The 25,194-nt window shown below is 37.5% G+C and overlaps 1 protein-coding gene across 4 annotated transcripts; it reads right to left on the minus strand.

Annotated features, from left to right (window-relative positions):
- On the minus strand, positions 1-25,194 carry LOC109830615 (serine/threonine-protein kinase PBS1-like). Of its 4 annotated transcripts, XR_002244360.1 has the most exons (8): positions 24,766-25,194; positions 21,697-21,902; positions 20,437-20,626; positions 18,548-18,939; positions 13,909-13,972; positions 2,789-2,876; positions 2,602-2,691; positions 604-679 (listed from the first exon to the last, which is right to left on the minus strand). XR_002244360.1 is itself a non-coding variant. In XM_020397929.1 (6 exons), exons 1-5 carry the CDS (start codon positions 24,908-24,910, stop codon positions 13,955-13,957), a joined length of 951 nt encoding a protein of 316 aa, XP_020253518.1. In that variant the 5' UTR covers positions 24,911-25,194; the 3' UTR covers positions 601-679; positions 13,909-13,954. The 4 variants fall into 4 exon arrangements, 3 of the variants coding, with proteins under 3 accessions (XP_020253516.1, XP_020253517.1, XP_020253518.1); XM_020397929.1 differs by lacking the exons at positions 2,602-2,691; positions 2,789-2,876 and having other exon boundaries at positions 601-679; XM_020397927.1 differs by lacking the exons at positions 2,602-2,691; positions 2,789-2,876; positions 13,909-13,972 and having other exon boundaries at positions 1-679; positions 24,766-25,187.

Here is a 25,194-nt window from a genome sequence, read left to right on the forward strand (position 1 = left end):
TCACAATAAAGAAGCACCTCCTCATTCTCAACAGTAAAAAAGCTCAAGCAGAGAATGTGCAGAAAGGAAACATCAAGCAGATTTCTCTTGTCCCACAAAATTTTTCTCTCCAATTTTACAAGCAAAAAACGTAACAAGTACCATAATATACACTCAACTCTCTCCTTCGCTCTCCCCTTCGAATAATACAAGAATCAAAACTCAAAATAAATTAAAATTATCCGTTGCCACTAGAAGCATCAAAGCTTCCGTTCTCGCTGGCCCGTCTCTTCTCCCGCCAATTCGCTCCCCACATTTTCGCCTCGGCGATCGCTCTCTCCCTGTCGAAATCCTTGTTCACTGACGTCACCTCTCGTGGTGACTCGTCCTTCTCCAACCCATCGACCTCCAGCTTCCGACCGCTGCTCCCTCCACCGTCCTCACCTTTCTCAGTCGCTGAGCGCCCGCTTCGGGATCGGTGAATGGAAGCAGGCCCCATGGAGGGATCGTACGCTTGGGATGCGAGGTAGGAGAGCGCGGTCACGACGTCTGCAATGAGGGGGCGGGTTGTGGCATCCTCTTGAATGCACATTGATGCAACCGCGAGGGCTTGGTAGAGACCTCGCATTGGATATCGGCCTTGTAGTTTTGGGTCAGCGAGCTTTGCGAGCTTCCTTCGGTCATTGAACATTGGTCGTGCCTGCAAAAAGGCTTGAATTTTATTGACAAGAATAACTGATTTAAAAAGATGAGAATATTGAAGATAAACTATAAATTATGTAGGGTTGTATGCTCATTCGCAGGGGCAGATGATCACATTACAGCTCCAGTAAACATAAAACATAACTCCTCATATCTTCTTTAGCCCTGGCCCTTTTAGTTGAAAACAAATAGATACATTATTTTCAAATAAGCTAGCAAGTTGCAAGAAACATAAATCTAGTGTCTTTTGATGGTGAAATTGATAAGGACGCACATACTCGAATGGATAATTCTAACCTACCTACTCTTGCAAACTGGTTTGGGACTCAAAAGGGCTAAGTTGCCAAATTTGGTAATCTCTTTTAACTAGTTTGGTATTAAAAGTTTCTCTAGCGACATATGGATATTAAAAATCAACTCATTTGGCAATTTGGCAGTTTTCTTTGCCAATAGTGAAATTTTGGGGAAAATTTAACCACGGTCTTGCACGTGACTTTTTTTGCCGAGGTGGCACAGATATGTTGACGTGGCAAAAGTCATTGGTGCTCTTAAATTGGGTGAGATTCAAATTTTTGGGCAAAAATTGGGACTGGATCTCAATTTAGGGTTTGCGAAAGGGTTTGCGAAAGGGAGGAAGGCAAGGGAAAATTGATCAGGCGCAATTCACATCTCAGCAATTAGATCTTTGAAATTGCAGATGAAGCAAGAAAATCATGTCATCTTCAAACTCCCATTCAAGATTAGATTTTCACAAATTTCCCATATTTCAAAAAAGCCCAAATTGGTTTCACATAAGCCCTAATTTATCATTCAAATTGGTTTCACATAAGCCCTAATTTGTAGCAAAAACAAGGGTGATTGATGGCGCATGATAGCTCATCTCTGCTATCATGCACCACTTGATTTCGAGACGTTTTTGTTTAGATTTTTAGGGGTTTGATGACATCTGTTTCCTCCTCATCCCTTCCTCTGTCAGGATCTAGCTGTATTTAGAAGGTTTCTTACGAATTAGGGCATTGGGCCACGTCTCTCTTTCATCCTCAGCAATTTGAGGATTCTGCGTATTGTATTCAGTTTGATGAAGCGGATTGGGGTTTTGGGGTGGATGAATGGAGCTCTGCGCTCGTTGTTTATGCATTTGGATTTAAAGTTTCTTACACTGTAATTACGGGTTATATTAACAAGCATTGGTCGGATTTTAGTAAAATTGAAACCCTAGGCATGGATGCTCGGATATTTCTGTTTAAAATTGAATTACTTGAATCTCGTTGAACTGTTCTACAAAGGGGGCCTTGGACCTTTGATAACAAGCCATTTATTCTAATGCCATTGAGTCTTGAAGAACTCAAAGCTGCTTCTCTTCCCATTTGGGTGAAATTCCCTAACCTTAAATTGCATTTGTGGAATGAGAAAGCCCTTAGTAAAATTGCTAGCTCCCTTGGTAAGGGGCTGTTTGGAAAGAGGTTTTTTTTAGGGGGAAAGGGCTGGAAACTCTGTCAAAACCCTGCCAAAAGTGCAACTTTTGGCAGGCTTTCCACCCAAATCGCCTCTTTTAGAGGCGATTTGGGTGGAAAGCCTGTCAAAAGCTGTACTTTTGGCAGGCTTTCCCCCTACCCAAATCGCAAACAAACAGCCCCTAAACCTATATGCACTGTTGGTATTACGGCCAAGAAGGGTAGATTATCTTTTGCTAGGGTCTGGATTGAAGTTCAAGCTGATTTGAACTGCCAAAATTGTTGAAAATTGAAGGACCTGAAGGAGATGAATTCTCGCAAAAAGTTGACTATGAATGGGTACCTCTGAAATGAAATCTTTGTAAATATTTTGGGCATAAACAGGAGCACTGTGTCAAGAGGAATGCGAAGAAATTTTGGATGCCTGAACCTCAAACTGCTAGTGTCCCTCCTACAGTTAATTCACCTGTAGTTACTCCAACTGATCCCAGTAGTTCTGCAAATGGGGGTGTTGCTAATCAGGAGAATCTACCTCCTGCTAATGATCCTCGTAGTTCTACAAATGAAGGTGTTGTTAATCAGGAGAATATACCTTCTCATAATGAAAGCAGGCAGCAGGTTAGATCAAAAGATAAGAATAAAGAGATGATTACCCCTGCTCCTAGTGTATCTACTTCAAATGGCTTTCAAGCTCTACAAGTGCATGATGAGAGAGGCATTGATATTATTGTTGATTTGCCCCTAGACAACAATCAAATAAAAAGAAAAAGAGGAGGTAATATTTCAGATAAAGTGTTGAGTAGAAAAACCTGGATGAGGTCTATATTTTGCTGGAATATTAGGGGACTTAACCACCCTAATAAACAAAAACAGGCTAAGAATTCTATTAAAAGTAGTACCCTTTACTTATTATGTTTGGTAGAAACAAAAGTTAGTTGTTCTCTTGTAAATAGCATAGCTGGTAAATGTGCTCCTGGATGGGATTGTTGCCATAATTTCGAGTTGCATTCTCATGGGAGGATTTTGATTTTATGGGATCCAAGTCAGCTCATTCTTCAAGTTCTTAATAAACCTCTCAATTGATTCACTGTTGGATCAAAGTTAAAGATGATTCTTGTGGTTTCTTTGCATCTTTCCTTTATGGCTATAATTCTACGCAACAGCGGAAATTTCTGTAGGAGAGTATTAATAACACTTCCGCCACTATGTCTCGACATTGGGTGGTTCTTGGTGACTTCAACTGTATATTAAGGTGGAGAAGAGAGAATTCAGGGAAGACCAGTTCTTAGAGGAGAAATTGTTGAACTTCAGTTCGTTCTGAGGGAAGCTAGCCTCACAGACATGAAATATAGAGGGTTCTTCCACACACGGAGTAATCATTATATTTTTAGTTACTTGGATAGGGTGTTGTTCAATACTCATTGGTTGGATTGCTTCTCTAATACCAATACTGAATTTGTTGCTCCTGGGTGTCTGATCACTGCCCAGCTTTGATTTCTTTTCATGACTCTTCACATATTAAGCCTTCTTTCATATCCTTTGGCTTTTGGTGTTCTCATCCTGGTTTTGAAAGTGATGTGCTTCAAGAATGGAATAAATATGTCAGGGGAGGTTTCAAGTGGTGCAGACGCTTAAAACTGTCAAGGAAAATCTTAAAAGTTTAATAAGCTTCATATTGGTAGGCTTGCTTCCAGAATTCAACATGCCAGAACTAAGTTGCTAGCTACTCAAGCTCAAGTGTTTAATCATCCAACTGATGAACTTTTGAAAATTCAGGAAAATAAGGAGTTGAAGGAGCTTACACTTCTACTGAAGAATGAAGCTGATGAGGACAAGAATGGCAATATCTGATTAATTGATTTTTTTTCAAATTTGAATTTTGAATTGTAATTTAAATTTGGTAGTTTAGATTTGAATTTTGAATTAGGTTTTAATTTGGTAGTTGAGTGATTTGAGGGAATTTTATTTGTTTCCATTTTGTTTGCACGTTGTGTGCACGTAGTAGTTTTCTTTATAATAAGGTTGTATGAGACTTATGAAAATTTGAGTTAATTGACTTTTGGTGTGAAACCTAGGTCTTGGGTGTGAAATCCTAGACCAATATTCCTTTTCTCCTCTTTTCTCCCGGCCGCCAAACATTCCTGTCTTCACCACGTCAAAAAAAAAAAACCTTCAGCTTTCAATCGGCAAGAAGCCATGGCCGCTCCCAAATCAAGGGCAACATCGTCGACACCGATCAAGTTTTGATAGAAGAGAAAGGATGCGCCACCCTGCTCCTCGTCTTCAATCTCAAACCCATCTCTCTTCGGGCAGCCGTGCCACCGCCTTCGATCTCCTCGACTCCCTAGCTGCCGCCGACGCCCCTGTCTCCGAGCAGCCCCAACAACCGCCGCCTCCTCGCTGATCGTCGCTACTCAATAGTCGTCGCTCCTTCTTTCCCTCAAGTCGAAGAACAACGACAAAGTCCCTTGGATCTGTTTCTCTGGGATCAGATCTTCTTTACTTCATTTGGATCTGATTTAGTTTGGGTCAGACTGCCGAAATTCTTAATGGTGACGTGTGTGCTTGGGCTTCATTGTAGAAGCTAACGGGTCTTGAATTTCTTTCGGCATTTTGGATAGTAAACTCTCAACTCAGTAATTTTCTGTTAATCTCATAATTGTCAGTTAATTGCATGCATATTAAATCTCTAAACTATTATCATATATTCACTGCTTAATCTATTTTTGTGAGTTGAGAGAACTGAGCATGTGACTGTTAATTTTGATATTGATTTTAGAACTTGCGTAACGATAATAAATACTACAGTTAAATAGATCGAGATTGGAGTTGTTCATAACTATTGTTGCAAATCTTGTTAAAACCCATCTATCACATTAACTGTTTTATTTAATTTCCTACCGAATATTATGAATTTTGGCGAAACGTTGTATTATTCGAATTAAATCGCTGATTCTGATAGACCCCATGTTCTGTTTCGCATCATTTTTGGTATCAGAGCATGGTTCTAGGTTAGGATTTTTTTTGAGTCTTTATTAAAAAAAATATTTTGTTGTGCACCCATTCATATCATCTAGTTGTTAGTGCATGTCCACTCGTACAGGTCTACCCTATCGATTAGGAGAGTCAAGTGGATCAATTAGTGAGTCCAGTATGTCAGGCAGTGTAAATCCCGAATTCTTCGAAATTCTTAAGCAAATCGCCGGGTTAAACGGACAAATAAGTAACTTAACCCATGAGAGCAGAGCTACCCACGATACCCTGAATAACACCAACGAGAGAGTGCTATGTTAGAAGAAACGCGGGTTACAACTCCGTCACGAGGTCAAGGCTATGGATACCTACCAGGTCTTGGGTACATCGTTCACCGACCCCCACCTCAACCTGTGCCTAATCCACCAGCCTTTGATGGTAAGCTCAATCCAGAAACTTTCTTTGATTGGCTGAAGAGCATGGATCGCTACTTCGATTGGTACGTCCTGACGGAATCCCAGAAAGTCAAGTTTGTCACAATGAAGCTCACCGGACCCGCCTGTCAATATTGGTCCAACTTTGAAATGATAAGGCATATTAGAGGTGAGTTACCGGACCCGCCTGTCAATATTGGTCCAACTTTGAAATGATAAGGCATATTAGAGGTGAGTTACCAATTTTTACTTGGCGAGAAATGGCTGACGAACTGAAACGGAAATATCTCCCGCCATCGTTTATTTATAGATTGCTAGATAAGTGGCATTGTCTTACTTAGGAAACCAAATATGCAAAAGAGTACGTTGCTTAATTTGATGAATTGTTTACTCAATGCAACACCATTGAGCAAGAGGCATCAATGAAAGTTTTGTCAAAGTTTAGAACCGGATTGAGAAGTGACCTCCAAACCGAACTCTTTGCTCGAGGAGTAGACACCATTGAGAGAGCTTACACCTTAGTTCAAGATCTAGATGAAGCCAAATTCCACCAATCTCATAGGAGTCAGAATTTTCGAACTCATTCCTCCCAGCCTTCTCGTGCCACTACCTCTAGTCAGCCTCCGAGTCAATTTAACCCTAGTTATTCCCAATCTAGAGTCGATCCCAAGGGCCAAAAATCAGAGAGAGATCTCTCCAAACTTAACCCAATAATTCAGTGTTACAATTGTCAAGGATATGGGCACGTTGCATCCGTCTGTACAACTCCGTTCAGAGTTAGAATTAATAAGCCGCCTATAACGGAATCAAAATCTATTATTGAGAAAATCGTTAACCAGACCGTAGATTTGATAGAATCTAACTCTGATAAGGAATTCCAGAATACTAAAATTGACAAACCATGCATTCTCTTCTAAAACTACCCCTCTGATCACGGAGCCCACTGATGTTATCTCTGAAGTTGTTTTTGAAATTGAAACTTCAACTCCTCTTGAACCAACTCCAATGATTGAAAACATTGTTGATATTCCCCACGAAGTCCTCCCAGACAGACATGATACCCAACATGTTCCTGATTTAGTTCTTGATTCGGTTCACTCGGATATCTGTATGGAAGTTGAAACCCAAACTGAGCATAGTGAAACAGCTACCATATTAGATATCACATCCCCATGTATTGTCCCGATAGTCACTCACATATACACTGATCCTTTTTGGGAATCTATAGTAATTAAGGATACAAGTTTGAGCACGAGTGTTTTATTTCCTTTCTCCTTCATATTAAGCACACAAAAACACTCCTTCATGCATGTGTTTGCACGTTCCTCCTTATCACTACAAAAATAAGAAATTTGTTATAACGAATGAACACCTAATTATTCTATTTGATAGAGGACGTCATGCATTTTAGACACTTCGTTGAGTTTACATCTATCATTGATCACATTATTCGAGTCTGCATTTTATCATAATCATTTGAGTTGATTTACATTATTTTTATTTTGCATTGGTCATATATTGGGGAATCAGTGATCTAACTTGAATAAATACATTGTTAACTGAAATAAATGATATGAAGTCAGAACATAATTTAAAACTGTTAATGATGATAATTGAGATGGTTTGGACTTGTCCAATACAGTTTATTTATAGCTGTTTAAGATTTGACATGATATTAATGAACTTTTCCAACTCTTGAACTAATTAATAGCAACATTTATTTTATCGATTTGGTCATAGTTCTATTTTAAATATTGATTGATTAAGCAGTTCACAATGTTATTGACAGCCCACTGATATAAGCCTGACCCTAGCCCATTATTTCTTAGAGTTCTTTCACTTTACCCCCACTTCTATATATTCACCCATACAACAGTGAATTTTGATAATATTTTAGATGGTGAATTTACAATGCAATCTAGCTAATGATTTGAGATGCAAAAAGTAACTGACGGCAGATTAAGATGCAGGCAAATTATATTGAAGATGACAAGCTTCTGCAGCTAACTCGAAAGTAACTGACGGCAGATTAAGATGCAGGCAAATTATATTGAAGATGACAAGCTTCTGCAGCTAACTCGACGGAGTCGAGTTTTCTCCTACCCGGGGAGAATGATGAGGACAAGAATGGCAATATCTGATTAATTGATTTTTTTCAAATTTGAATTTCGAATTGTAATTTAAATTTGGTAGTTTAGATTTGAATTTCTAATTAGGTTTTAATTTGGTAGTTGAGTGATTTGAGGGAATTTTATTTGTTTCCATTTTGTTTGCACGTTGTAATTTGGTAGTTGAGTGATTTGAGGGAATTTTATTTGTTTCCATTTTGTTTGCACGTTGTGTGCACGTAGTAGTTTTCTTTATAATAAGGTGAGGGAATTTTATTTGTTTCCATTTTGTTTGCACGTTGTGTGCACGTAGTAGTTTTCTTTATAATAAGATTGTATGAGACTTATGAAATTATTGAATATTGAAAAATAAAAATTTGAGTTAATTGACTTTTGGTGTGAAACCTAGGTCTTGGGTGTGAAATCCTAGACCAATATTCATTTTCTCCTCTTTTCTCCCGGCCGCCAAAAATTCCTGTCTTCACCACGTCAAAAAAAAACCTTCAGCTTTCAATCGGCAAGAAGCCATGGCCGCTCCCAAATCAAGGGCAACATCGTCGACACCGGTCAAGTTTTGGTAGAAGAGAAAGGATGCGCCACCCTGCTCCTCGTCTTCAATCTCAAACCCATCTCTCTTCGGGTAGCCGTGCCACCGCCTTCGATCTCCTCGACTCCCTAGCTGCCGCCGACGCCCCTGTCTCCGAGCAGCCCCAACAACCGCCGCCTCCTCGCTGATCGTCGCTACTCAACAGTCGTCGCTCCTTCTTTCCCTCAAGTCGAAGAACAACGACAAAGTCCCTTGGATCTGTTTCTCTGGGATCAGATCTTCTTTACTTCATTTGGATCTGATTTAGTTTGGGTCAGACTGCCGAAATTCTTAATGGTGACGTGCGTGCTTGGGCTTCATTGTAGAAGCTAACGGGTCTTGAATTTCTTTCGGCATTTTGGATAGTAAACTCTCAACTCAGTAATTTTCTGTTAATCTCATAATTGTCAGTTAATTGCATGCATATTAAATCTCTAAACTATTATCATATATTCACTGCTTAATCTATTTTTGTGAGTTGAGAGAACTGAGCATGTGACTGTTAATTTTGATATTGATTTTAGAACTTGCGTAACGATAATAAATACTACAGTTAAATAGATCGAGATTGGAGTTGTTCATAACTATTGTTGCAAATCTTGTTAAAACCCATCTATCACATTAACTGTTTTATTTAATTTCCTACCGAATATTATGAATTTTGGCGAAACGTTGTATTATTCGAATTAAATCGCTGATTCTGATAGACCCCATGTTCTGTTTCACATCAGAAGCCTTTTCTTACATCTAAAAGCTTGAGTGAGCTGGATACTGATGGGTGATTCTGACTCTTCTTTTTTTTCATGCTTATATGAATCTCAGGAGAAATACAAATTCTATTCATGTTCTTTATATTGCTTAAGGAACCAAATTGAATATTCAAGACTCTACTGTAACTGAGATCGTGGCTTGCTATAAAGGCTTACTCGGGACATCCTGCCATACTACACCAGTTGATAGAAATGGTTTTTGTTGGAAATTTATCAAATAAATAAAGATTATAGCATGAAGATAAATCCGAAATTTAAGCAATTAAAACTGGCCTGAACGGGAGCAGTCGTGTATTCACTGCCCTAGAAGATTGAGGACCCGCCTATCGCCCTGGCGCAGATGATCCCCTCTCCCCTAGCGGTAAAAACCCCCAGAATCGGCCGGCCTCCGTACTCGGGCGAGAGTGCAGAGCTTCAGCTCAGATGAAGGAAGTTGCCCATAAAATAAAACTAAAATGTAGATGAAAATAATATGTAGGGAGAAAAGAAAACAAGATAAGTTTTCCACATTTTTCTTCATGTTTCTTGAGCTCAACATATGTTGTTTATATAGGGGTTGAAAAGAGCCGTTACAAAATCCCTCAATAAATTTCGTAACGTTCGTCATAATGTATAGTCATTATGCCCATTTTAATTACAAATTAAAACACATTAAAACATATTTTAATTGCATATTTTAATTACAAAAATTTATTAGAATTCATTAAGGCAAAATTGCCTTTTCTTTAAAAATATCCAACAGTCCCCCCCAAAAGGCAATATTGACTGAAAAAATAAATTAATAAATCACAAAATGAAAATAGGTTGGGCAACCTATCGTATCGTGAATTCGGGAAAGGTAGCTTTCGGCTTTGAACCTTTCCTTAGTGAGTTCATCGCCACCTGAGGGACATAATGGACTAAGCCTTGAATTAGGCCCCTTGAATCAGGTATTGATAAAAACACACACAATACGCTTCATCTATTGAGCAAAGCGGGTTGAGCGTTAAAGGCCATGCTCACAAAAAACCGACTCATGAGAGTTTCTAGGGGTTAGCCCAGCCCCCCCTAACCGCGGCCATCACGGTTCCTCTCACGTAGGTAAGTCCTCAAAGGGTACTACAGCTGTTTATTTAATACCCCCCACAATACACGCGTTGGACTTATTAAGAGTAAAACTCAGCCTAGCCAGCTGTATCATAAGAGCATCGTCATCATAGAGAAGGGGTAGTAGCAAATGCTACATAATGATATATAAATATATCTAGGTCGATGCTCCACACGAGTGTCACTAGTCCAGCTTGTTTCTACCACATTGAATCGACATTGGGACTACGTCTCCAAATAAGGGTTGTGTTGCCGCTGTCAGTGACCTCATCTATGGGCTTAACCCCATCTCCCTCGATGAATCCAGAACCACACTCCTGGATAATCCCTTAGTCAAAGGGTCATCAAGATTCTTTTCACAGACTTTACAAAGTCTAGAATCATAACTTTGCCTAGCAGGCGTTGTATTTATTTATCAAGTTCTTATTTTGTAATTAGTCCATCATATTGTTTGAAATTGACATTAGGTCATGATCTATGATCATAAAAGATCATAGTCTATGTCTGAAGAGATTGACCTTAATATCTGAACATTTCAAACTAATGTGGAACTAAAAATTCTGCAGTTATGCATATGCACATACATGAATGAAATTAATAATAGATACATGCAGAGCATAATAGGATTTCGTATCTTAAAATATATTTCATACTTCATAATTCAAATGCATAAAATTTTTAAAATTCTTCTATTATAAGAGGTTACAAATTGGTTGCCTACAAAGGAGACCGTCCAAATTTAAATCGGTTGCCTACAAATGAGACCTTCCAAATTTAAATTGGTTGTCTACAAAGGAGACCTTCCAAATTTATGTTGCCATTTTCTAGTACCACCTCTTATACATATAATAATAATAATTGTACATACGTTCTTTAAAATTTTCAAGTGCATTCTTGCATAAAACCTTGCAATTAATCATGTAACAAATGCAAGTTATCCAAAAGATATATGAATATTTATTGCAATATCCATCATAATGCAATAAAAGAGATGGGCGACTTTACATTTGAAGATTTGAACAATATCCATCATATAAAATAGATTTTAAAAATGCACCTCTTTGATTTGGTTCGTTCATATATTGATCATTTATCATTAGGTAAAATATGATGCACAAAGCGTAATTAAATAAATGCATATGAATTTTTCTCATAAATCCGGACCTCTTATTCCAAACCAAAAACTCCTAAAGTGAAAAGATTAAAGTTTTACTCGGGTAGTTAGCCAGGTAAGGATAGTAATAGAGGTTGATCAAAGATCAATTAAGTACCTCGTTCCTTGCAGAGCGCGTTACGCAACCCTTAAACCTTGCCTTAGACACCAACTAATCCAAGAAAACTTGAATCGGTTCACTCAATGAGTTTTTGTTCCTTAACAGTATATAGAAACTTTAAATTATTTCCTGTAATCATTTAAAATGCCTAGCAATTATACTGCAAACATATGTTGGATAAGACCGAGGAGGGGTTTACCTATTGATGTTCGAACCTCATGATTTTCATGTCTTGAGAGTAAAACTCATCTGCTGCAGACAGCTGCCACTTAAGTTGCTGAACAAATCTGCATTCACTTTTACCACCTTCTGTACTAAGCTTATTAGATGCATAAATACACTAATGTATGAAATTATTAATAGAAGGCATCATATTATTGATAGCTTAAAGAAATAAAAGTATTAAACCATGAACAAATCCAGATATTTCAAAGCATCTATTTTGTTTTCTTTATTCTTGTCAAAACCATGCATATGAGACTTTCAAACATAAATAAGTATTAAAAGCTCAAATTATTTATTGGTGATCATCAACGTTCAAATACAGAGCATATTCACTAGCACAAGGGAATAAGGGTAGGCTTTAGATGATTCTAACAAATATAAACTAGGCTTTTAGAAACCAATAAAGGTTCTTTGATATTCGTAACTTACAATAATTATTGATTATAAATCAACTATAAGACAAATGTAATTAACTGTTAAATTAAATTAACAGAAGTATTTAGCTACAATTTTTTAATTATTAATTTTTTTTTTTAATAACCAAAACATTTTAAAAATTAAACAGTAACGTCATTTTTTAAGAATGAACAGTAACAACATTTTTATAAATGAGCATTAACATTCTTAAAAATAAATAAATAGTAACGTTCTTTTTTAAAAAAAGAACAGTAACCTTTTTTTTAAATTCGGATGAACAGTAACCATCTCGAATGAACAGTAACTTTAAAATAATTTCAGATTTAAATCAAAGCTATAAACTTCTCAATCTTTTAGATTGTTGGAAATTTATCAAATAAATAAAGATTATAGCATGAAGATAAATCCGAAATTTAAGCAATTAAAACTGGCCTGAACGGGAGCAGTCGTGTATTCACTGCCCTAGAAGATTGAGGACCCGCCTATCGCCCTGGCGCAGATGATCCCCTCTCCCCTAGCGGTAAAAACCCCCAGAATCGGCCGGCCTCCGTACTCGGGCGAGAGTGCAGAGCTTCAGCTCAGATGAAGGAAGTTGCCCATAAAATAAAACTAAAATGTAGATAAAAATAATATGTAGGGAGAAAAGAAAACAAGATAAGTTTTCCACATTTTTCTTCATGTTTCTTGAGCTCAACATATGTTGTTTATATAGGGGTTGAAAAGAGCCGTTACAAAATCCCTCAATAAATTTCGTAACGTTCGTCATAATGTATAGTCATTATGCCCATTTTAATTACAAATTAAAACACATTAAAACATATTTTAATTGCATATTTTAATTACAAAAATTTATTAGAATTCATTAAGGCAAAATTGCCTTTTCTTTAAAAATATCCAACAGTTTTTGTAGAGATGCACTTGTTACAGAGAATCAGTGTATCTCCCTATGCAAGCCTATCTCTTCTGAGGAAATAAAAAAGGCAACGCTTGAAATCCATGATCATAAGAGCCCAGAGCATGATGGGTTTACTGCTTAATTTTATAAGAAGTGCTGACATACTGTGGGGGAGAACATCATTAATGCTGTTAAGGAGTTTTTCCAACCAGGTAAAACGCTCAAAGCCCTTACTGTTACCCCACTTTCTCTTGTTCCTAAGTCCTCTTGTCCTAACCTTACATCTGATTTTAGATACATTGCATGCTGCCATGTTCTTTACAAATGTATATCCATTATAATTACTATTAGATTGAAGGCGGTGATGCATTATATTGTTAGTGAAAGTCAGGGAGCATTCTTGCTAAAAAGAAGTGTAGCCTATTAAGTCTTAATGGTTCAGGAGTTACTACACATCTATGGCTGAAAGTCTATAGTTCTATAAGTCCAAGATGTGTGCTCGAAGTTGATTTGAACAAAACTTATGACTTTGTGAGCTAGACTTTTCTCACTGCAATTTTACAAGGGCATGGATTCCCTCACAAATTTAGGAGATGGGTAATGCAATGTGTACAGTCTCCTACTCGATCTCTGTTAATGGTCAGTTGACCCCTTTGTTTTCTCATGCCAGAGGACTTACACAAGGGGATCCAATGTCCCCATATCTATTTGTTTTATCAATGGAGTATTTGAGTAGATATCTTGTGGAGTTAACTCAGGGATTCAGATTCCATCCTAAGTATAAATCTATGCATATATCACACATATGCTTTGCAAGTGACCTTATGCTCTTTTGTAGGGGTGATGAATGCTCTGTTTCTCGCTTATACAGCAAGTTTAAGCATTTCTTTGATGTATCTGGTTTATGTGCAAATGATACAAAGAGTCAAGTTTTCTTTGGGGGTGTGGAACATGTTGTTAGACAGAGAATTCTTATGATTTTGAACTTTGTTGAAGGCACCTTACCTGTCAAATATCTGGGCATCCCCTTGTCTTCTAAATCCTTGACAGCTCATGAATATGTGAGGTTCTGATAGAAAGAATGACAAAAAGAATTACTGGTTGGACATCAAGATTCATATCTTTTGCAGGAAGGCTTCAATCAATCAAAGCAGTTCTTTTCAGAATGCACAATTACTGGGGAGTTATATTCTTGCTGCCTAATAAGGTTATCACAATAGTGGAAAAATCCTGAAGCTTAGAGAGGAGGCCTTGCTCTCTGTTGAATATTCTGGCAGTGATATCAAATAGAGAGGTAAAGGCCTTATTTTAGTACATCATCTACCTATAAGCTGCTGGCTGGTGCAGGGAAGAAAAAGAAATGCGCAAAGTTGGTTTGGAGCAGGTTTGCTTTTCCCAAACATGCATTCATTTATTGGGTGGCCTGCTTATATAAAGTACCCTTCAAATCTAAATTGATCCAATTGTGGATCTTGAATGAAGATTTATGCCCTATGTGTTCTTCATATTCTGAAAATAGAAGTCGTATGTTCTTTGAATGTGACTTTAGCTCCCAGATTTGGACCCATGTCATGCCTTTTGTTCAAACTCATAATGTAGCTGTTTCATGGCATGATGACATGGATTTCCTGTATTTCTTACATCAAGAGGGCAGTAGCTGTTGTGTGCGTCTATTACATTTGACTTGCAAGAAACAGACTTGCCTTCCAAGGTAAACAGAGAGTTGTTGAGGAGTGTATAAAGCTTATCACCTTTGACATAAAAATACAATGTAGCAGGATCTTTGAGGTGAAGGACACAAGGCTTAATAGGGACTGGTGCAAGGCAATGAGCATATATCCCAGCTTTTGTGCTTAGAGTTGAGTTGTCGCTGGAGGTTGTTTATTTTTGTTCATCGTTTTGGAGAGCTTTTGAGAGATATGTTCTATTGTTACGTGAGAAGTCTCAGTTTTGTTGTGTATGACTCTTGGCTTCTGAGAATTCATACTTGAGTGTACAATTTGTATTTGCTGACTCTACTTCGGCAATAAGAAATCACATGTGAAGTCAAGAAATCTACAATTTGATCTGTGCCACCTCATCTAAACCCACATCATCTAAACCCAGCCAGGTTAGTTAAATAAAGCCACATCAGCGTTCTAATACCCTGTTCTAATACCCCCAAAATTAAGTTATGTTGAGGTTACTTGCAACTTTTCCACAAATAATTTTGCTAGCGGCAAAGAAAAAAATGTCTAATTACACATTTTACGCAAATTTAATACCAAAAAATCGTCGGGGAATCTTTTAGTACCAAACTGGTTAGGGGAAAGTGGTGGAGCCAGGAATTCTTTGAAGAAGGGACTGAAAAAATAATAATTAAATACAAAAACATATTAAAATAGAGCACAGGGAACGCTCACAAGAAACCCAAACGACTCCCACCATATTCGTGTTTCCGAACTGTTTGCAAGAAATCCAAATGGAGGAGTTTTAAGAAAGTTGGGAAATCTTACATTGCATACATCTATGATTTATAAAATTATTACTAAGCATAGTGATATGAGACAAATTCAAAGCTTATTTATATGCAGCGGATACGCTACATAAAGGAAGATAAAGTTATTAGGAATTCAAATTTGATTGTATCTTTTATGTTTAGATAGGATAATTGATTAAATTGACTTACCTAGATTTTCCAGGTTAAGAGTGTTATCTTCGATTTGGAATTATACTAGTATTAGATCATGAATTAAATTTTAAATTCTAAGTTTGAATTTTAAAATTGTATTAGAGATCATAACTCTATATAAAAAGAGTTGTGTTTTTCATTGTTCTAGGAAGGAAGAGAATTTATGAAGAAGTTGAGAAAAGTTAGCACTAGATTTGTTATTTTGATGGACATGTGAATTGACTTAGAAAATCCAAAAGATTAAGTGTTTCTGTATTTCACTATAATCTTAGATTGTAGAAGAATTAATCTTTACTTTATCATTTTACTATACCATCCTACACGAATTGTTTCATTCTTAATTCAATCATTGTCACCCCAATAGATGACTAAACCCAAACTTTCCCAAAAGGCTGCCCACATGATCATGCCTCCTTTATGAAGAAAAAGAAAGAAAGAAAAACAAAGAAAGCCCAAACTCCCAAGACACCAAACTTCCAAATAAAAAGAAAGAGAGAAGTCCCTTCACAACTCATCCCCTACCTCAATCTTCAACTCCCAAATCCAACTCCAAGCCCAACAGCCTACGTAGCTAACTTCATTTTTTAAGATGAGGCTAAGGTCCCTTTGGCCCCAAATTAGGTCCGCCTTGGTTACAAAAAATACCAATTTGATAATTTAGGGTGTGTTTGGATACCAAGGCGATTTTTTTTAGTGTTTTTTAGAAAAACACCATGCCAAGGTGTTTCTTTTTCAAAAGTGTTTTGAAAACACCATTGTTAGTTATTATTATATAGCGACAGGACGGCGGCGTGATTGCGGCCTGGCGACGGGCTGCGGGCGGAGCGGGTGGCGGGTCGGAGGCGGCGACCCGCCGCGGCAATGCGGCGGCGGCCGATGGGCGGGTGCGGCGGGCGGGCTTTTGGGCGCACGGTTCGCGCTAACGGGCGATCGACCGGCACCGCGTGGCGCGGTCATGGGCGGCGGCTGCTGACGGGTCGCGCCGGTGGACGCGTCGCGGCGCGTCGTCGGCGGCGCGGCGCGCCAGCGAGTGGCGGCGGCAGCGGGAGCGGCGGCGCGCGGGCGAGAGTCGACGACGGGCGGGCGGCTGGCCGGCGGTCGGTGCGCGGAAGGCGGGCAGGCGGCGACGGGCCGGCGGCTAGCGAGCGGCGGCGGCAGTCGGGCCGCGCGGTGGTGGACACCCGCCGGCGGCGACGTGGGTGGCAGGCGTGATGCGACAGGCTGGCAACGGACGGGCTGGCGACGGCGGTCGTGGCGCGGGAGGCGGCAAGCGGCGGCGCGGTGGCGGCGACCCGCCAGCGACGGCCGTCGGTGGCAGCGGGCGCGGGCGCGCGGAGACATACCATGTAGGCGGCTGGCGCGTGGCGCAGCCGCGCGCGGATGGATCTCCCCCGGTGCGGCGGCGGGCAAGCGAGCGGCGGCGACTTAGATGAAAAAAACGGAATCTCAAAACACATTTTTGGTGTTTTGAGAAAAGTGTTTAATTTTTGGATTTTGTAAATGGTCAAGTCAAAAAAACACCCCGGTTGCCAAACGCGTTTCATTGTTTTTTTTTAATACGGAAACGACAAAAACGTCATGGTATCCAAACGCTCCCTTAGTCATTTCAAATGTATAGTCTACTTATTGCTACTCTACCTAAATAACTAAAGGCTCACTTGAACCATAAAGTCTAACCTAATAGGTTGTGCGTTACAATGTGGGCCTATGGGCTATAGTTAAATATGTAAACTATTGACCACTTATAGGACATATAGGATATGTTCCTTGATTGAAATTCCAAGGACTGTTAGTCAACTGGAACATTTTCATTCGAACTAGGAACTTAATATGGGATATTTTTTTGCAAAGAGATACTTTAGTGGGATAATTATGAATATGGGATAATTATGAATATTTTGTGAAGCGGGATATCTTGATAAAACTCAGGATAAAAGCTATTTTCTCATAAAGGCAAAATAAATAAACGGCAAAAGTATTGATATATTTTCTTGAAGTCCCTTCGCTGCTCTACACTTTGAAGTTACAACAAGAAGACTTTAATTTTTATATGTTAACACATTTTAATTGTTGAGGATGAAATTTGAATGTTAAATCTATAGGACCTCTTGAAAATTATTGCTCCGGTACTATGTCAGGTAAACACGTCTTGCAGAACTTTAAGGAATGGATTAAACCTCATAACGTAAGAGCATCTTGAGTCATAATATGACTTTTATGATGTTTGAAATGTAAGTTACAGTAAGTATATGTAAATTACAGCATGCAATTTTACTTACATTATGCTTCTGACAATACATTAGAGACAATTCAATTTCCTATACCATTTCCCCCCAAATTCATGAAGACTTGATTCTGTTGTAGGATATTGATGGTTTGTTTCCTAGACAAATGGAAAATATATCCTAACTAGCTTCAAGGAATTATGGCAATCCCCTCAAACTCATAGTTGCCATGGCCTAGTTCTTCTTTTGATACTTATGTGATTATGTGAATCCTTCTCAAAACAAACCCATTTGCTTAAAAGGCTTATAGGATGGTTGCAGAAAGCGACAATGAAAGTTGTAGACAATGTTAGCTCATGAAAATAGCAATGTCTATATTTGTTATTTGCCTAGCAGCCGGAGAGAAACGAATAAGTACAGAAACATGACATCAAGATGTACATCTACCAGTTAATATTGTTTGCTTGCTAAAGAAGAAAGGTCTAGCTCATATCTGACACTGTTTTTGTTAATTAGGACAAAAGTAATCATTTAATATGCCTAAATAAAACTCTATCAACTGCTAGACAAGATGTTTATACGACCATATGGAAAAATATTTAATAAGACAATCAATAAAGGAATAGATATTGGCAAATCAAGTAGTTCCTATCATGGTAATAAAACAACCAATTATGAAATGATAAATTCTTAAATTTGAAATGCAAAAGAAGTCAAATCAAATTAGGAACCAAAGTAAGAACCTTACCCATGAAATAAGATTTTGTTCTCCATGTGCTTTGGTGCTATCAATGGCCCTCCTTCCAGTAATCAACTCCAATAAAACAACTCCAAAGCTATAGACATCAGACTTCACCGTCAACTGCCCAGTCATAGCATACTCTGGAGCACAATATCCATAAGTTCCCATCACCCTTGTTGAGACGTGAGATTTATCACCAACAGGACCAAGCTTTGCAAGCCCAAAGTCAGAAAGCTTCGGGTGAAAGCCCTCGTCCAATAATATATTGGAGGACTTGAAATCTCTGTAGATAACTGGAGGATTAGCTTTATCATGGAGGTACTCCAATCCTTTTGCCGCACCAGCTGCAATCTTCATCCTTGTATTCCAATCTAGTGGTTCCTTATCATCAGGGAGATCTTTACCAAGAAGAAATTTTAAATTTATGTTAAAAAATAATTTCCAGATAATTATTTTGCATGTAAATGCCAAATAATACAAACATTTGCATTAGAAATGACATGAACTCAATAGATATGGCAACTTTAAAAAGTCAACAGACATCATAAGAGAACAAAAAAATTACTAACATCTACTTATTTTTTTTCTCTTAATGAGAATAAAGTCTAATTCGCAAATTGTGTTAGTCAAAATCATAGGATCTGAATAATTTGCAAGAGTCCAATTAATTGAGCCCATATGAGGTTTAGGTTTAACTTTGTAGAAGGATGGCTGCGTTTCAAAGTATATGAGGGAATCTGTTTGTCCTAAATTACTACTATCAGAAGAATTTTAGGAGGGACAACGGACGAGCCATGTCAAATAGTAATTAAACCCGGTATCACTGTATCAGCCTTGGATGCTTTTGGTTAGTAGATAACCAGCTTCACTTGATATTTATCAAGGTTTTTTTACTTACATATAGATCGTCACTCCTCGGTTTACTAACTTATTGTTGCAAAAAGTTTAAGGTTAACTCCATACCCCCTTGTATTATGGCATTGCATCACTTATTACCCCTAAGTTTGATACTCGATGATAGAACCCACCAAGAAATAAACGCCATTAGAGATTTGTGGCAGATAGACCCTATGTATTATTACATTCCGCCCCTTCCTTCTTAGGTGGCTGCTTCATCTCTGCCACCACATCGCTGGAAACAGTGTTAGGCGGAGTGGAGGGCAAGAACCACATGTAAGGATGCTTGGAGGGCAACAATCGCGTTCAGTTTAGTTTGGGGGTCCTCCAAGATCAAAGTCAAACTTAAGGGGTAACAGGTGAACATTGCGATAGGTTAAGGGGTTTATGTGCAATTAACCAAAAAAATTATAAGCATGAACTTTCACCAAAATTTTGGAGTTTTGGTATTGTGGAAAGGACTTTGCGATGGTATCAAAGACTCGCCTAAAATTCAACGAAAAAAAAATAAAACAAAACAAAACATAAAAACACAACATGCGCACACACCTCGACCATAGTATGTTATCCCTCAGCATAAAAGGAATCACTATTATCATTATTATTGTTATTATTATTTATTAGATTTATTGCTCATATCTACTTGGGTTGAATTTCTTGATCTCGATAATACTAGAAAAAACAATCAGTCTGAAGTATCCAGTATCCATGTTATTATTTTGTCTATTCTATGATACTCTTACATTTTTAAAAGAATACAATAGAGGAGTCAAAGTATAATTGAACTTACATATACAACCCAAAAAAAAAGAACTTACCATTGGTTCATTTATAATTCAAGACGAGAAAGATAAAAGGAAAGAAACAGAAGCATTAATAGTTATCGCTCAATCTAGAACCATAAGAACCGACACTTTGACATTGGCAAATCCAAAAGAAAAAAAAAGCATATGTACCAGATAACAAGAACTATCCATGTGATCAAGTAGAAATAGTACCAAGCAAATGATCTTCCAAACATCCAAAGGGCATAAACTCGTATACAAGAAGACGTTGATCTCCATCAGCACAATAACCAATTAGATTAACAAGGTTGGGGTGATGTAGTAGGCTAAGCATGAGGACCTCCACCAGAAATTCTCTATTTCCCTGGAGCCCATTCCTATCAAGTTGCTTTATAGCCACCACCTGTATTGCCAGTAAATGGTACCAATCAAAGTAACATTCGAACATCAGTTTGATGCTATCAAGTGCTATCTTGAGTGAGCATCCCCCAATTCTTAAATTATTTTGAATTTTTTCTCTTGAATCATTGAAATTGCTATTAGGTCACCTAATTCTCATAAGTTGTTTCAAATTAATCACACTAATTGCTGCTACTTCTACTCTTGTTTGGAGAACTAGTTTGAAAATAACTTAAGAATGGGGACCTAATAGCAATTTCAACGGCTTGAGGGACTAATTCAAAATACCTTAAGAATTGCGGAGCCTAATAGCAATCTCAATGAGTGGGACTAATTTCAAAATATGAAAGATTTAAGGGACTAATATCAGGAAAAAAAACCATTTCTAACTTACCTTTAGACATTGGTCACATAAATCTTTAATATTTTAATAATAGTCCATCAAATCTTTGAAATTTCTATTTAGCCCCTCAAATCATATAAGTCACACCAAATTAGTCCTCCTATGCCATCTTAAATGTGGAGAATATACCATTAAATATCATTTTGAGTTGAATATCTAGTTAATACCCTTCTATCTCAATTTAATCATCCAACCCTATTCCTAAATGCAATACCCAAAACAAATCCAAAGATAAATCCATATCCATATCCAAACCAAAGCCAATATGTTCTTCTTTCAACATCCTGAATTGTAACCGAGACCAAATTTACTTCTGTGGGAATGGATGATAGAGAGGTTTGGAGGTTGTTTTGTATGGGTTGACTGCCTAAAGGTAGAAAAATCATTTGTCACTTCGCATTAAGCCGACAACATATTAGTCAACTGGAAGAAGATATTTACCAGAAGGACTACTTTAGAATCAGTTATATGATTTAAGGGACTAAATAGCAATTTAAAGAATAAAAGGACTAATACCAAAATATTAAAGATTGAGGATCAATTTAAAAACCTTTACATGTTATATGTAGTACTATATTTCTCATAAAGGTGAAACTGGGAACAGGATAAACATAAATGCATCTGACAAAAACACAATGTATAATACAAAGAATAAATGAGAAAATAAGTACCTGCCCGGTGTTCTCAAGACGCCCTTTATAGACCCTACCAAATCCCCCTTCCCCTATGAAGCATTCAGGCCTGAAGTTCTTTGTGGCCGCTGCAAGTTCTCGAAAGGTGAAAGTTTGGGAAGATATTTTAACACCAGAGCCATCTCTTGGACTAACTGATTCCCTTCTTCCACTCAAATTCCCTCTTGACCTAGTCCTATCAAGTCCTGGTAGTAAATTAGTCAATCAGAGCCATGTCTATTTAGAAGATTGCTATTAATTTTTAAGTAGTATCGACATTCTTCTATATTGTACATACGTGTGAAATTCCTTGCTGGTGAGAAAAGAAAGAAACTATATCAAGATATAATGCCTAATAAATATGAACAGTAAACAAAGGATGTATATGTATTCGCATAAAATGTCACTAAAACAATTATGCTTTCGCATCAAGAACTGATAAAAAGAAGCTCGTATGTATCCATGACACAGAACCTCCCCTCAATATCAACAAAATAAAACTAAAAAGAAACCAAATGTCTCAGAAAATAAAATTTTCCAACAACTAGAACCATAGACAACTCCTAATTCCTATAAGAAAATCTCACAAAATCATGAGTCATTTTCCCAAATAACAACTGAAGCTAGAATGTACAAACCCACTGAAACTGATTCAGAATGTAATAGACTGAGGTCTTGTTTCAAATTACAGGGAAGCAAACAAATCAATCCCATCTCTGATCATATATAATCAACCAAATCAAGATAAACTTCGATGATTATCGAGAAACTTTAAAACGCCCATAGCCACAATTGATTTGAATCCTACATGTTACAACAACGAATCACTAATCTTAGAGTATAAATTATAATCCCACCAGGCACATGTTTAAAAAACTAGATTTAGAAAGAAATAGGGTGTAATTGTGCAAACTCGCAGGTTACCTATAGGGGCATATTAGAGTATAAAATTATAGCTCTCACTACGATTGTGGAGTTGCTGGTGTAGTGGAAGAGGCTTTGATCACTAACAATATAAAAGCTGACCTCTGCCATCAGGGGGGTTGGCCTCCACCTATGCTAACACTCCAACAATAATAAAACAAACAAGAGTGTAAAAACCTACTGTCACCAATTGAATGGTATCATCTTAAACAGAGAAAATAAGCATAGAAACCATACTTCATTGAAGTTTAAAAGGTGCCAAGACTCTAATTCTAGTGCTTCGCTTCATATTATCTGTAGTTCAAAATTTGATTATCCAATAATCTCATCTCAACACTGAAATCATAACTAGAGGAATCAGAAGGAAATTATAATCTTCTGGAAACCATAAAACTGAGGCTTTAGTTCCCAAGGGAAGGCTCAGAAACAACAAACTTAAGAAAACTTAGACATCCAATACAGGTCAATAGTGTTTGTTACAAAAAATAAAGCCAACTGAATCAAACTCATAATATATTATTAATATTTTCCTTGTTTCATCTGTCTATAATAGACCAGAACAAGAAGAAGCAACCAACAAGATAAACAGATATAACCACATCACTGCAATATCCTAACTCAGAAACAAACCAAAGCTTCTTGTTCTCTGTCCGTCACAAAACTAAGCATAGTGAAACCACAAACTGAAAAGAGCAAAAAGGCACACATGTGAGATTATACTAGGATATCTATTACCCAATCTGAGTAAAAAAAAAAAAGAGGATATGCCATTTTCCCTTTGAAGGTATACAAAGTCGAAGTTTATTGAGTTGAGCTAGGCTACTATTAATAGTATCCAACATGCGGATACTATCAATGCAAATCCAAACTTCGGATTCTGAAAATTGAGAATCCAAAATGTGGGATGTGATCTAGTACACATGGACCATCTAGAACTAAAATTTTGAAAAGATTTTAGCATATTTTACCCATGTATCATATGTCGTTAAAATAAGTGTTTCCGAATTTTCATAAGATTGTTTAATTTTTTGCTCCTTGATACATAATTCAAAACACATCGAAATCTTTTGAAATTTTGGTTCTAGGTAGTTCACGCGTATTAGGTCACGTCAATTGGTTTGGATTTTCAATTTCACAATCCAAATTTTAAGATTGGATTGATAGTATCCACATGTTGCATCCACGATTGATGGTTGCACCTCAAAATCAACAAAATGCTAATAGATGCCACAGTTCAGCATAAATTTCCAAAAGTACTAAAATTTTATAAGCAATTTAACTTGATTACTTTGTAATCTATTTAGTCAACGGAGAGAGCAAAAGAAATGCATCTCAACTCAGTTTGTCTTTACGTGAGAACTATGGACTGGTTGACCTAAGATGTAGCAGTCATAATAATAATAATACAAAAGACATGTCCTCCGTAAAAAATAAATTGCCAGCTCAATTGTGCTCTAGCCTAATAAAATTGAGTCAAACCCACAATATAATAGAGTATAATTCAAATAGAGATTGACAAAAATCTACCATGGTTCATGACTAAAACCAGATCTCATAATCAGTTAGATTGACAGCAAGAGCAAAATCAATGTAAATTTTGGAATTCAGGCATCTACTCTTCACACCAATTATCTCACAAAATAGATGAAATTAAAACAAACACTGTGCCAATTAATCTCTAGTTCCCCAAAAATAACCAAATCACTAACTGATCATCAAGACAAATCATGATCCCGAGTCACATCAATTCATCAGTTGGATTAACATATTAACAGTATCAGTCCAATATCAAATTACCAGATACTAGAGCTTAACTTTGCACATCCAGTTCAAAATAAAGTATTTGATTTGGGAAGTACTCAAACAGAAATCAAATCAACCCGTCAGTAAACTTAAACACTTCGAAGAATTCAATCACTTACCTCGCTATCCAATTAACTCATAAAATGGATAAACTTGAAACAACCATGCGGACCCAAATGAGCTCTAGTACACCTCTAAAGTAACTAAATCACTAAAAACTCCTAAAATCATATCAACTCATAGATTGGATCAACATGTTAACATATCAATGCAATGTGCAACTACCAGACAACTAATCAAATAGAAATAAAACCCACGCATCAGAAACAAATTCAAACTGACCAGAAGGCAATCTATGAATCCGAGGTGGAGCCATGGGCTGCCCCTCTCTTCTATCAACAACCTTCCCATTGTTATTATTATTATTACTATCATTATTATCAGGATTATTCAGCTGCTCCTCCTCTCTCGAATGAAAGCAGCCCATGCCCACCTCCTAAATTATCCAAGCTCCCCTCAAATGATACAAGGATCCGATGTTTGAGCTGTTTTCTCATCAAAATCTTTCAATCAAGGCATCAAAATCTAGACTTCGCACCGGGCTCTGCATGGGTTTTTCGCATGGTTCAGATCCAAATCGAGGGGATGAGGAATCTGGTAACAGAGATTTGGGGGAAAATTTTTTTAAAAGAAATCTCAAGTGGTGACGTAAAGTTATTTATTTGGCGTGTGCTGATGTGAACAGTGGAAGAAAGAGAGAGGAGAAAGAAG

Source organism: Asparagus officinalis, chromosome 2 (assembly GCF_001876935.1).
Source record: "Asparagus officinalis chromosome 2, Aspof.V1, whole genome shotgun sequence".
NCBI classification, from domain to species: Eukaryota; Viridiplantae; Streptophyta; class Magnoliopsida; order Asparagales; family Asparagaceae; genus Asparagus; species Asparagus officinalis.

Bases quoted from the DNA above. Each gene is read 5' to 3' on its own strand.
- LOC109830615 (XM_020397927.1), bottom strand. From the start codon at position 24,910: ATGGGCTGCTTTCATTCGAGAGAGGAGGAGCAGCTGAATAATCCTGAT. The intron at 20,627-21,696 runs GTACTTATTTTC...CTGGCAATACAG, and splicing joins GTCTTGAGAACACCGGGCAG to GTGGTGGCTATAAAGCAACT. The intron at 18,940-20,436 runs GTACTATTTCTA...TTCTTGGTAAAG, and splicing joins TTTGGAAGATCATTTGCTTG to ATCTCCCTGATGATAAGGAA.